At 45.4% G+C, this 13,622-nt stretch overlaps 1 protein-coding gene across 3 annotated transcripts in view; it reads left to right on the forward strand.

Moving 5' to 3' along the window:
• Nucleotides 1-13,622, forward strand: part of NDUFAF7 (NADH:ubiquinone oxidoreductase complex assembly factor 7) — an 88,696-nt gene that overhangs the window by 45,706 nt on the left and 29,368 nt on the right. For all 3 annotated transcript variants that reach the window (XM_082251212.1, XM_082251213.1, XM_082251214.1), the window contains one exon: nt 1,062-1,172. In XM_082251212.1, the coding sequence (XP_082107338.1) occupies nt 1,062-1,172 (111 nt within the window). The remainder of the gene's footprint in view (nt 1-1,061; nt 1,173-13,622) is intronic.

The following is a 13,622-nucleotide window of genomic DNA, read 5'->3' on the forward strand; positions in this document are numbered from 1 at the left end:
TTCTTGAAAGATGCAGACCTTTTCCTGTACCACTGTTTTAAAGAAAAACTGGGAGTAGGTTTGGGAGTTGATTTTGAGTCCATCTTTAACCTGAAAAGGTCCAACTAGCTCATCTTTAATAAAACCAGCCCATACCAGCATCCCACTTCCACCTTGAGTCTGAGTTGTTACTGATCTAACCACAGGCCCATCCATATGGTCCATCAAGAGTCCCTATCATCTCATCAGTCCATAAAACCTTTGGAAAAACTATCTTCAGATATTTCTTGGCCCAGTCTTGATGTTTCAACGTACGTGTCTTTTTCAGTGGGGGATGGGTTTTAGCCTTCCTTTCCTTGGCCATGTCTCTGAGCACTGAACACCTTGTACTTCTGGGCACTCCAGGTAGATTGCAGTTCTGAAATTTGACAGCTCTGGAGGATAATGGGTTCCTGGTAGCTTCACGTTTGATTCTTCTCAAATCTTTGGCAGTTAATTTGCAAATTTTTTTTCTCAACATGTTTCTTGAGATCCTGTTGACTATATGCAACAAAGCATTTTATGGTTCTGTGATCATGCCCCAATATCTTAGCAATTTAAGAGTGCTGCATCCCTCTGAAAGATTTAAAAAAAAATGTTGGCTTTTCAGAGTCAGTTAAACCTCTTTTTTGGTGCATTTTGCATAAGGAAAAGAAGCTGCCTAATAATTATGCACACCTTGATATAGGGTGTTGAGCTCCCTAGGCCACACCCTCCCTTATTATACAAATACACATCACCTAAGATGCCTAAATCCAATAAGCGTTCAGGTTTATACAGCTTGGATTTGGACAATATGCATAAAAATGATGATTTGGTTAAAATACTCAGTTGCCTAATAATTGTGCACACGGTGGAGAGGCAAAGGTACCTACCCCACAAATGTTTAGGAGGAAATGTAAGCAATAAGCAGTATTGTTGTTGTTTTTTTTTTTTTCTCTCATTCTTCCCTATTTAATAATCCCTTACTGAGATCTTAAACCATTAGTCTGTGCATTTCTAATTAGCTAAACTGATATTTGTTCATATGTTTACAATTTCAGCTAATTGGGATATGGTGTATCAGTGAATGGATATCTGGAGGAAAGTCAAAATCTCTTAATTTGGTGGAACTTGGTCCTGGAAGAGGCTCACTAATGGGTGACATTTTAAGAGTAAGTAAAACATAAAATTAGGCTTTGCACTTTTTTATGTTTTTCTTCTGTGACCTGCAACTTTATGAATACGAAACCTTTTTTTTGTAAAAGTAGATATATGTATTGCATCACATGTGTAAAACATTTGAGCTGAATCCAGTCCCCCAGGCCATTTCATGTGGCCTTTCCACCTTTCCTGCAGCTGTGGCGCCCTCCTCATCTCCGCCCCCACCTGGTCGGCAGCAGAGTGAAGGACATAGCTCCTCCGTCAGAACCTGCGCTTCATTGTGCAGCCGTGGAGAGGCTCATATTTGCCCCTGTCTCAGCAGTTGGCAGGAGAGACAAAAACATATCTTACAGATCCTGTTCCTCTCTGTGGAGCCGCAGCACCACCTCATCCCCGCCTCCCCTGCTCTAAGCATTGGGCAGACTCTGGCAGCTGACACCAGCCCTCCTCTGGTCCGCCTCCAGACCCTGCACTTTGCGCCCCCAGCGTCTTCCTGGCAGCAGCACAAGTAAAGGGGGGGTGCACTGTGATGTAAGACAGGGGGGAGGCTCTTGACTTCTGAGGGTGGGAGGCTTTTGACATATTATGTATGGGGGTTGGGGTGCTCTGGACCTCTAGTCTTACAGATACAACTGGCCCTTTGAGGGCAACCATAAAGCGGATGTAGCCTGCAATGAAATTGAGTTTGACACCCCTGTTTTAAGCCATGCCTCTGCAGTTCCTGATTGGCAGATTATTGTGTTCCACATATTATTCCTTCCGCTGCCTCAATCTACCTCCTATTGCTATGTGGCCCCCAACTACGAAACTCTTCTCCTGCATCAATCCTGGCTTGTGATCCCTGACTAAGAAACTGTTCTCCTGCAGCGACCTTGGTTTGGGAAGTCCGACACCGATCAGCTGTCTGGCAGTTTAGACTATTCTATCTATCAAGGACTGGTAGGGCTTAGCTCAATGTTTTCGCCCATTGGTCTCAACACTCTACAGGTTATTGCCTAACAAAGTCAATGAAGAAGGAAAAAAGTCCCAGGAGCCACACATCGCACAAAACTATCATGTAAAAAGTGAAAGCAGCCTCAGCTCTGCCCACAGGGCTTAGTCATGGGAATTTACCAAGAACACTTGCCCTTAATGTACTATCTTACCAGTTGGCTTCCAGATTCATTAGTCCAAACAAAATTGTCAAAAGGATTATTTCCACCGATCCATAAAGTATAACTCCACTTTTGTTGGAGAAAAAAATCATTCCCCTCTGGGTGAGCTACTGTATGTACAGTGCAAGGATTGTAACAAACGTTGTTGCAGATTCCTTTTGTTATTCTGAAGAAATCACTGTTTGTTCCTCTGTGCCCATGTGAGTCTAATGGGAGTGGTTTCATAATTATTAACCAGCTGCTGCAGAATCAGGGCTCTGAGGAAAGTTGCAAGGCCTGCATCCTTTAGACATTTTTTTTTTCGGTTGGCAGTATCTTACCAGAAAATACCTTTTCTCTTCCGTTCATTGACGGATACAGCTCCAGATCTTCTTGACCATTGGGTTATGCTGCCCCTTACAGGAGTAGGACACTAGGCAGGAAAAAACATTACTACACCTATGGGTCAGAAGTGGGTATGCTCCCACTTCCTGCTATAGGCACTCAGTTTTTTCTGCCTAGTCAGGAGTAAGGACCTTGTTCCTTGCTGGGATCTCTGGTCCCAGCATTTTTCTTTTTTTTAACTGATTTCTTTACTCTTTTATTATTTTCTGTGAGAACTACAATCAACTGCCGGACTGGGCGACTGGATATTCTAGATACTTACGGTCTCCCCAGTCCACCCAGTGAGCGCGACCTGATCTCAGCTCTGCGCTAGGTCGGCCGCGACATAGCCCCACTGGACAGGGGCTTGCCGGCAAGTTTAACATCTCGTGAGGGTGCTCAGACCTGGTTACGGCCTGAATACCTCTGACCCGCAGCACCTCCATTCCAAGATAATGCAGTTGTCTTTCCATGGTGTGGTAGGTAGTGTCCCCCCTTTCACTAGGATGGTCGGAGTTCCCATCCTTCCCACAGAAGTGCCCCCCTCTTTTATCGGGGTCCTCCTATGGACCTCCCCCCTAGGGGTGCCCATACAGTCCTGGCTGTTTTGGGGATGAGAGCAGGTGATGGGGCCGGGGGGGGGCACCGCCGACTGCTACATACATGTTTTTTTTGGGGGGGGGGTCCTGGTGGGGGCTCCTGCCGGGGGCCCCCCCTCCCCCTCCTGACCATTCATTTCTGGGGTACCTGGGAACTGTGTGGAGCCACCATTTTGACGTGGATGGCTTCTGAATCGATCGGCGGCCATGTTTGTGTAGTCCGGTGGCCATTTTCTTTAAGTTTCTCATTGAATAAAGAGGCGGCCATGTTTTTGGAGCCTACAGTGTAGTGAATCGACGGTGGGCCTCTAGTGTCAACTCCGGTACTTTCTCCTTCTCTCTGATTTCCGCATGGCGTGCAGCTGAACGCTCTGCGATATACCTGGGTCGGTGTGGTGAGTCCCTGTGGGGGTAAAATGGCTCTCCCTCTTCTCTGCTTTGCCGCCTATTTTGACAAAATTGTCACGAGTCAGTGGGGTTCCCCTAAACTTAATGTTGGGGTGCCAAAGCGTTTCACTAGAAGGTACCCTGTTGAAGAGTCCCTGTTAAAAATGCTTACAGTCCCACCTGTTGAGCACTCTCAGGTTTCCAGGTTAAATTAAACCACCCTTCCTCCAGTGGGCTCTTGGTCTTTTAAAGACCCTTTTGACAAGAGAGCTAAATTCTCCGACATCTTTTTATCATGGCCAGTTCCATCCTTAGACCAGTGTTTACCACTTTGGTCTCCCAGACTAAGGATTTCGAGGGGCGACAGATTTCTCCTAACCTCGCGGAGCTGGCGGACCAGTTGGTCCAGGGGTTGCAGTTCATCTGTGATGCCTCTCTGGATGTGGTATCTGGCAGGGTATCTGTAACAGCAGTAACCCTGTGGCGTATGATTTGGCTCAAACATTGGTCTGCGGACCAGGCTTCCAAGAAGGTCCTGTCTGATCTCCCCTTTGTGGGAGATTGCCTGTTTGGAGCTTCTATTAATGAGATCATTAAGGGTCTTACGGGGGGGAAGAGCACTCTTCTCCCACAGGCTACAAGAAGCAAGGAGGCTCATCGCAAATATGGCCCTTTCTTCTCGGCTCACAAGCGGCCCTTTTGTTCTTCATAATCTCAGCACAAGGGATCAAAATCTCCTTGAACCCTCTTGAGTGGTTCCAAGAGGCCCTGGTCTGGTAAGCTGAGAGCGGGTCTCTTCAGACCCGCAGACAAGCCGCCTTCTGTCTGAAGGGGTGCCGTTACCCGTATCTGGGGTGGGGAGACATCTTCACTTTTTTCTGGACCCGTGAACCTCCTTGATTCAAGACACGTGGGTCCATGAGCTGCTCCGGTCCGGTTACAAGATCGAGTTTCACTTGTCGCTTCCGGCAAGGTTCTTTCCTTCCTTCCAACCTGGGTTTATCCCCGGTTCGCCTGCACGGTCTCCTCGGGTTGGTGCAAGATTTACTTCTACAAGAAGTTATTGTACCGGTTCCCGTTTCGGAACGTTTTCAGGGGTTTTACTCAAACCTGTTTACTGTTCCCAGGAAGGAGGGAAAGGTTTGCCTGATCTTGGACCCCAAGGCCTTGAACCGTTTTGTGCGGGTACAAAAATTCCGGATGGAGTCCGTAGTGGCATCCCTTCATCAGGGGGATCTTCTGGCCTCCATATGTTACATAGTTACATAGTAGGTGAGGTTGAATAAAGACAATAGTCCATCCAGTTCAACCTGTGTAGGTGTGTGTGGCTGTAATCATCTCACATACCCCTGAATGTTCTGATCCTTGAGATGTAAGTCTAAGAGTCTTTTGAAAGCCACCATACTACCCGCAGAAACCACCTCTTGTGGTAGAGAATTCCACAATCTTGTAGCCCTAACAGTAAAGAACCCCCCACATTGCCTGAGGTTAAAACGCTTCTCCTCTAATCGCATTGTATGCCCTCGAGTCCTCATATGTCTCAAGGACGCTTACCTTTTATAGGTGTTAGCATTGTTGCGTCAGCGTGTGATTGCGGTACTGGTATACCTGAACAATTTCCTTCTGCGAGCAGAGTCTCCTACTGCCTTGAAGAACAACCTGGACATCACTCTGAGAAACCCGCAAGAGTTCAGAAGGAAACTGAATTTCCAAAAAACTGCTCTGGTTCCGTCCACCAAGCTGGACCTGGGCCTGACCTTGGACTCGGCCTCAATTTGGGTGTTTCCTCCAGGGGAAAAACTCCAGAAGTTGCAGAATGCGATTCGGCTCCTGTTATTCAACAGGAGGTCATCTCTCAGGACTTGTATGCGAGTGCTGGGCCTGATGCTTTCCACCTTCGAGGCGGTTCCGTTTGCACAGTTTCATACGAGACCTCTGCAAAGGGAGATTCTTGCCAAGTGGGACAAGTATCCACAGTCTCTAGACAATGTTGAGTCGGGGGTACGAGAGGGTCCCTGATTTGGTGGCTTCACTCTCCGGGTCTTCCACAAGGAAAATCCTTTCTTCCCCTCTACTGGACGGTGGTCAACATTAATGCCAGCCTGTCCTGGTGGGAGGCGTCTTGGGCACGGATTGTGCTCAGGGTGTTTGGACTCTGGAGGACTCCAGACTGCCAATAAATATCCTGGAACTTTGGGCAATCAGTTTGCCTGACCCAATAAACGGATTGTCTGCAGGAGCGCCCGGTCAGGATTCAATTGGACAAGGTCATGATTGTGGCATCTGTCAATGATGTGTCCTAGTGGCCTGGGAAGTTGCCGGCATTCTACAGTGGGCAGAACGCTTTGTATCAGCTCTCTCTGCTGTGCATATTCCAGGGGTGGAGAATTGGCAGGCGGATTACCTCAGTCGGCATTGGACCAGGGAGAATTGTCTCTTTATCCGGGGGGGTTTTAATCAACTGCGTCTCCAGTGGGGAACTCCCGAAGTGGACCTGTTGGCCTCTCGTCTCAACAGGAAGGTGCAGAGGTTTGTAGCACGGTCTCGGGATCCTCTGGTCGATGCTCTGGTGGCCCCTTGGGTCCATTATCGTATGATATATGCTTTTTCTCCTCCTAAAACTTCTGTGAAGAATCAAGTCAGAAGGGATTCCAGTCTTCCTAGTGGTCCCAGACTGGCCTCGCCGGTCTTGGTACTCAGATCTGGTAAAGGTGGTCGTCGACGTCCCTTGGAGACTCCTTCTCAGAGAAGATCTTCTGGCTCAAGGGCTCTGCTTTACAGTTGCTGGCTTTAACGGCATGGTTATTGAAAGCCAGGTGCTGAAGGATAGGGGGGTGTCATAATCCGTGATTCCCACGCTGTTAAAAGCTAGCAATTTACTTTTAGGAATGTTTATCATTGAGTCTGGAAGGCGTATATTGCGTGGTGTGAGGATAGGGGGGTTTCCCCCCGTTCCTTTTCGGTGGCTAGAATTTTGGCCCTGGGAACCATCAAGGGTCAAGTTTCAGCCTTGGCAGTTTTTTTTCAATGCCCTTTGGCTATGCACTCCTTGATTCATATTGTTATTCAGGGGGTCCGCCACTTGGTTCCCAGGGGAGGTCCCATTGCCTCCATGGGACCTCGATTTGGTGCTGTCGCTTCTTCAGAAACCGCCGTTTGAAAATATTTGTGAGATTCCTCTGCTCACTTTGACACAGAAGGTTGCCTTCTTGGTGGCTATTACTTCTGCACGCAGGGTGTCATAGTTTGATGGTCCACAGAGACGAAGTAGTACTTTGTCCCTGTCAGTCGTTCCTTCCTAAGGTCGTTTCTGGTTTCTATTTAAATTAAGATATTGTGTTGCCTTCCTTGTGTCCTAAGCCTAAACACCCTAAAGAGATTGCCCGAACCACATCCAGGGAATGTAAGGCAATCAGGGTGTATGTGGCGGTGACTGAGTCATTTAGGAATTCGGACTATTTGTCCTTACGAATGGACCTCGTAAAGCGCTGGCTGCTTCTGCTGCGTCTGCTGCAACCATTTCATGATGGATCAGGCAGACGGTGGTACAGGCCTATTTTATTAAGGCTCACGATCCTCCCTCCTTTCCCTGTTAAGGCGCATTCTGCAAGAAAGGGCGCTTAGTGCCTCTTGGGCCTTCCGTCATCAGGCATCTGTGGTGCAGGTTTGCAAGGTGGCCACCTAGTCGTCCGTGCACACTTTCACAAAATTTTATAAAGTGGATGTGTTGGCATCTGCGGACGCTGAGGGTGTTTTTTTCAGGTGAGCTCCAGTTGTTCCTTGTTGAGTTCTTGTCACCTGGTTGGCTAGGTTTAGCCGTTTGGTGATTTTTTTTTCTGCTGTGTTTTTCCCACCCCTCATGTTTGATACTGCTTTGGGACGTCCCAATGGTCAAGAAGATCTGGAGCTGTGTCCGTCAATGAATGAAAGAGAAAATTGGATTTTTGTCTTACCGTAAAATCCTTTTCTCTGATGTTCATTGACGGACACAGCACCCACCCCTCTATTGAGTTGGGTAATATATTCTTCTGACACTGCTTGCAACAAAACTGATTGCCTATAGCAGCAAGTGGGAGTATACCCCCAGGGACTGTCCCATAGGCTTGGTAAAGTTTTTTCCTGCCTAGTGTCCTACTCCTGTAGGGGTCAGCATAACCCAATGGTCAAGAAGATCTGGAGCTGTGTCCGTCAATGAACATCAGAGAAAAGGATTTTACAGTAAGACAAAAATCCAATTTCTTCTTGCAGGGCCTGTCAAAAATCTGACTTGTATCTTAGTGTAGACTTCTGGGAAAATCAGTGAGCCAATCACACAAGCGAGAAATTCTATTTCTGGGGCGCTTTCTGAGTACAGAACACCTCAAGATTGCCATATTGCATTGGACTTACAGAAAATTACAGAGCTGCAGATTAAAAAGGAAAGGTCATTTTTATTAACATTCAATTATAATATGACTTGCGTCACAATTATATATGCTATATATTTTTTTTATTTGCTATTTTTTTGCCCATAAAAGTGGAGTTACCCTTTAAACCTCTTCATCCACATACTATTCCTTATGCTCTTCCTCTGGTGTTGGTTCATGGGCAGAAAAATTTGAAGCTGCTAAGATTATGGACTCTTGAAATATTCAAATTCTTTATAATACTTGGTCCACAGAAAAGATTATGGACCTGCAGAGCCTTCCTAGATACCAACCACCCATGTAAATGCTGATTACCTAGTCAATGCCTTCAATTACTTATACTCTGCCAAAGTGTCTCCTAACATCAAGCAGCCCTTGCTCAACGTGTGGAAATTATATAAAGACTTGCCTGTTCCTACAGTATCCCTATGGCGTTGCTTCCTATGCTGGTTGGCCTGTCTCCGGGTGCACTTTTGCTGACTTAAGTGCAGTTCAGTTGCCAAAGCAACATGGCCGCACTCCAGGCTCCACCTCCTGACTCCCTACTGGCCATGACTCCCTACTGGCCATTGCTTCCACTCAGGCACTATGGCCATGGTTCAGGCTTGCGACCTTCTGTTTCTAGGCAATGCCTTCTTCCTAAATTGAAAATCAAAAAAAAAACTGTAAATAAGATAAGTAAAAAGCAAAATAAATTTTGCACTGTGTCTTAACCGGTTGCCGACTGCGCACAGTATATTTACTGCGGCAGTCGGCCCCGGCCAGGCAGAGTGACGTAGGTCTACGTCGCTCGCCTGTCACTCCTTCTAGAGCCAATAGCGGGCGGGTGCGCGCCCGCTGAGGCGCGCGCCCGCCTCGGCTCGTTCACGGAGGAGTGCGGGAGTGTGACTGGCGGACCCGATGTCCGCCGGTCACACTACGATCGCCGGTACAGCGGGAGAAAGACAGAGCGGCTTATGTAAACAAGCCGCCTGTCAGTTCTCCCTGTGTAAAAGTGAAGATCAGACAGTTCTACTATGTAGAACTGTTGATCTTTGTTTTTACACTAGTAGACCTGTCCCTGCACAGTTAGAATCACGCCCCTAGGACACACTTAACCCCTCCCTGTCCAATACTGTTAACCCCTTCCCTGCCAGTGTCATTTTTGCAGTAACAGTGCATATATATAGCACTGATTACTGCAGTAATGTCACTGGTACCCCCAAAAGTGTCAAAAATGTCAGTCAAGGGTCCGATCTGTCCGCCGCAATGTCGCAGTACCGCAAAAAAAAATCGCAGATCGCCGCCATTACTCGTTAAAAAAAAAAACACCAAAAATGACAAAAATCTTTCCCTTTGTTAGTAAACGCGATAACTTTTGCGCAAACCAATCAAAATACGCTTTTTGCGATTTTTTTTTTACCAAACATAGGTAGCGTAAAACAAATTGGCCGAAAATTTTAAAAAATTTTGATTTTTACATTTTTTTGGGGGGGAATTTCATATAAAAAAAAAGTGAAAAATATTGTTGTTTTTGCAAAAATTACGCTCTTTTTTTGTTTATAGCGCGTGATCAAAAAATCGCACAGGTGATCAAATACCACCAAAAGAAAGCTCTGTTTGTGGGAAAAAAAGGACGTGAAATTCGTTTAGGTACAGCGTCGCACGACCGCGCAATTGTCCGTTAAAGTCACGCAGTAAAAAAGCGCAAAAAAACCCCTGGTCTTTTAGCAGGAAAATCCTCCGGTGGTAAAGTGGTTAAAATTGAATCATGCAAATAAATGTCACCACTCTAGCTAAACCCAATATCAGGTTAAAACAGTTTGGATAACCCAGTAAGTAACATAACTATTTAAATAGTGCACTAAACATAACATCAAAAAAAATACATGAACAATCATTGAGTCCCACCACCATCACTACTGTCATAACCCAAAGTCCAAAACAGAAAAGACTATTGAACTCAGAAGAGTTCTGACACCACTCCACAGATGTAAACTATGTTTCCTCCACTTGTGATGAATAGCAATACTTTCAGTGAATTTCCCCACCACCACATACAGCCTCTTATCAGTTGAGAAGACCCCAAGGTATACAGAGGTTATAGAAAAGAATCATCCCCCTTTAAAATAATCAGATTTTGTTGCTTTACAGCCTGAGATTAAGAAAGACAGTTTTTGTTTTATGCAGCTGTATTTATTCAGTGCAACTTATAATGAAAAATGAAAGCCATAACATCAGCATGTAAACAAAAATTCAACCCCCTTGTCACTATTGTGTTTAATTACAGCCTTTAGTCTGTTGGAATATGTCTCTACTAACTGTGCACATCTAGACTTTGCAATCTGTACCCACTCTTCTTTACAGAACTGCTCAAGTTAAATTTGATGGTGAAAGCTATTGGACTGCAGTCTTCAAGTCATTCCACAGATTTTTGTTGGGGTTTAGGTCTGGGCTCTGACTAGGCTATGCAAGGACATTCACCCTTTTCTCCTTCAACCACTGTGTGGTCATTTTTTACAACATTGTCATGTTGGAAGGTAAACATTCTTTCCATTGAGAACTTTCTGACAGAGGGCAGCAGATTTTCCCCAAGAATTTTACGGTATTTTGCCCCATCCATTTTTCCTTCTGCCCTGACAAGTGCTCCAGTCCCTGCTGCAGAGAAACACCCCCATAACAGAACATTACCATCCCCATGCTTTACTGTAGGAATTGTGTTTTTTGGATAGTGAGCTGTATTGGATTTCTGCCAGACACATTGTTTGGTGTTAAGGCCAAATAATTGCATTTTAGTTTGATCTGACCATAACACTTTTTTCCATGTGGCCTCTTCTTCAAGGTGTGTTTTGGCAAAGCTCAGTCGTGACTGCATGTGGCCTTTCTTGGGGAGTGGCTTTTTTCTTGCAACCCTCCCAAAGAAACCACATTTGTTGAGAATTTGTGATATTGTTGCTGTCGGCCTCTTGGTAGCCTCCCTATCACGTACCTGGCGGGTGGAGCCTGAATATGCTGAGGAAGGCCTCTCTTACACCTCTGACTCGGGGCCCCTGGTAGTGTAAACAGGAGGCGCAGGAGTACAAAGTCGCACGAGTGCCTGATGGCGTGCTGGTGCTGGTTAATAGCAGAGTAGGATGTCAGGTGGCCACAGAACTCCAGTGGAGAGAAGGCAGCGGGTGTGACTGGGAGCTTCCAGGAACTGAAAGTAAGCAGAGTTAAACAAGCCAGGTCATACACAGGAAGAGCAGATCAGATTAAATCGTTGGAGCAGAAGGATGGTCAAGGTCAAGCCGAGGTCGATGCAGGCAGAAGGCAGGGGTGGTCAAAAGCAAGCCGGGTTGGTATTTCACAGGAGACAGGTAGCAGATGCAGGAACAAACAGGGGAAGCTGAAGACGAGACAGCACTGAACCTGTGTTCTGATCCAGCTTAAATAATGCTGTTCCTTGATGAGAAGGGTGGAGCCAGGATTAGCCTGTGGGTTTAACTAATCCTCTGCCAGAGCTTTCCTGACACTCCCTGACCAGTATCCTCCTGGCTCTTTCATCCAGTTTGGAGCGACGTTCTGATACAGGGAGGGTCTATGTTGTACCAAATACCTTCCACTTCTTAATAATATACTTCGCTGTGCTTCTAGGCCAGGGATCCTCAAACTACGGCCCTCCAGCTGATGCGGAACTACACATCCCATGAGGCATTGTAAAACCCTGACATTCACAGACATGACTAGGCATGATGGGAATTGTAGTTCCTGAACAACTGGAGGGCCATAGTTTGAAGACCCTTGTTCTAGGCATTGATAAAGCCTTTGAAAGTTATTTGTATCAATCTTTTGGCTTATGACTGTAAACAACTTTATCCCGGAGATCTTTTGACAGTGCCTTGCCACCCATAGTTGATTGTTTCCTTCAGTTGCCCTACTAGGGACTGAAATTCTCCAGGAAAGCTCTTTTCATGATGAGCTAATCAAAATGACTACAGCTGATCACAGTTGAAATTTAAATGGCTTTGTGTGGCATTGAGAAGGTGATTAGCTACACCTGATTGAGTTTACAAGTCAGTTTTAGGAGGAAGGTTGCTCCTTTTTTCCAACTCTGATTCTGTTTTTGCTTTTTTTATTCTTATTTTTTTTTCGGTCACGTTGGGTGTTACATCTTTTACTTGGATGTTAAAAGTTGCACTTATAGTAAATACATCTGGATAAAACCTGTATCGGTCTTCATTTCAGGTTCCAAAGCAACATAATGTGGTTATTTTAAAGGGGGGGATTCTTTTCTATGCCCACTGTAGGTAGTCTAAAACAGCATGTTTGAATCAGGGATCATCCACCCACGGATCAGAGACCATCAATGAGGATCACAGGAGCAGGATATTCAAAAAGCATTTGAGAGCCAAAGGGCACATCAGCAGAGATTCACTACCAGCAACCCCACCACCAGCATGCATGTTATCCCATAAAAGAAATAAGCTGTCATCCCATAGTGCAACCTGTAGCTTTTTTTTTTTTTAAATATACATATTGTGTATCTCATATATAGATGTAAAGCAATCGCATGTAATAAAACCAGCACCACCGCCACCTCCAGCAGCCATGGGAAAGGTCAGCACAGGCTCTGCCTCCTAGAGCTTAGCGAATGTTGTGAAGCTCTGCTGATTTTAAGTATCTAATCATGTGCAAGCAAAAATGCTGTTTTTTTTTTTTTCCCATGCATTTGATTGGGTATATTTTTGCAAAGTGAAGCTTCACTACATTCACTAAGCTCTTAGGAAAATTAGTGCAACTGCACTTCAAAGTGCACAGTCTATATGCCTTTAGTAAATCAAACCCCTCTCTGTGCTTGAGCAGGCAGCAGGTCTGAACCATGTTTACTGAACAGGAGAAATGAGGATGCACAGTATCGCAGAATGGCAGCTGCAGAAAGGAAATTACAGAAAATATCTATTTTGTATAATGTGTATTGCTCAGATTTTTATGGGATAAGTGCTATATGCACAGGGATCCAAGAGGGATTTAACAAGCTTTTTTTTTCTCAGAGTAAGCTTTGGCGTGAAAGCAGCTTGGTAGAAAAGTTTCTTTTGTGTTCGGTTCATTTCTTGAAGTTTTATTTCGTCACAGGGCTTTATCAGGATTTGCTGATTTATTTCAGTGGGATTTGCAGGTCCATAAGTCTTTGGCATTACTGCTTGCTGTATACGTTAAAAGATTGTATAAAGTACCCCATGTGTAGGCCTTAAAGGCATCTTATTTAGTAGCAACATTAATGAATTGCTCGCTCAGTTGCCAATACTGTTGTTCTGTGTCAACTGTCTTCTGGACTTGCACGGTTAACCACAGTGGGCTTGATCTCCAAAAACAGCAATTTGTGAAGAGAGCTGCATTATGGGTGACCTTAAAAGTGGAGCCATCAGAAAGTTTGGGTCTTAAGCACAGATACAAGAGATCCCTCCTGATCCACTTACTGTCGCCAAGGTCTACCTCACTAAACAATGGAGAAGTACTGAAAGACTGAAAATTGATCAATAATATGGAACGCTTGACAGCAGCTCTGAAACATAAATAGGAACGGTTCCGTA

Source organism: Pelophylax lessonae (genome assembly GCF_965119305.1).
Source record: "Pelophylax lessonae genome assembly, chromosome: 3".
Taxonomy (NCBI): domain Eukaryota; kingdom Metazoa; phylum Chordata; class Amphibia; order Anura; family Ranidae; genus Pelophylax; species Pelophylax lessonae.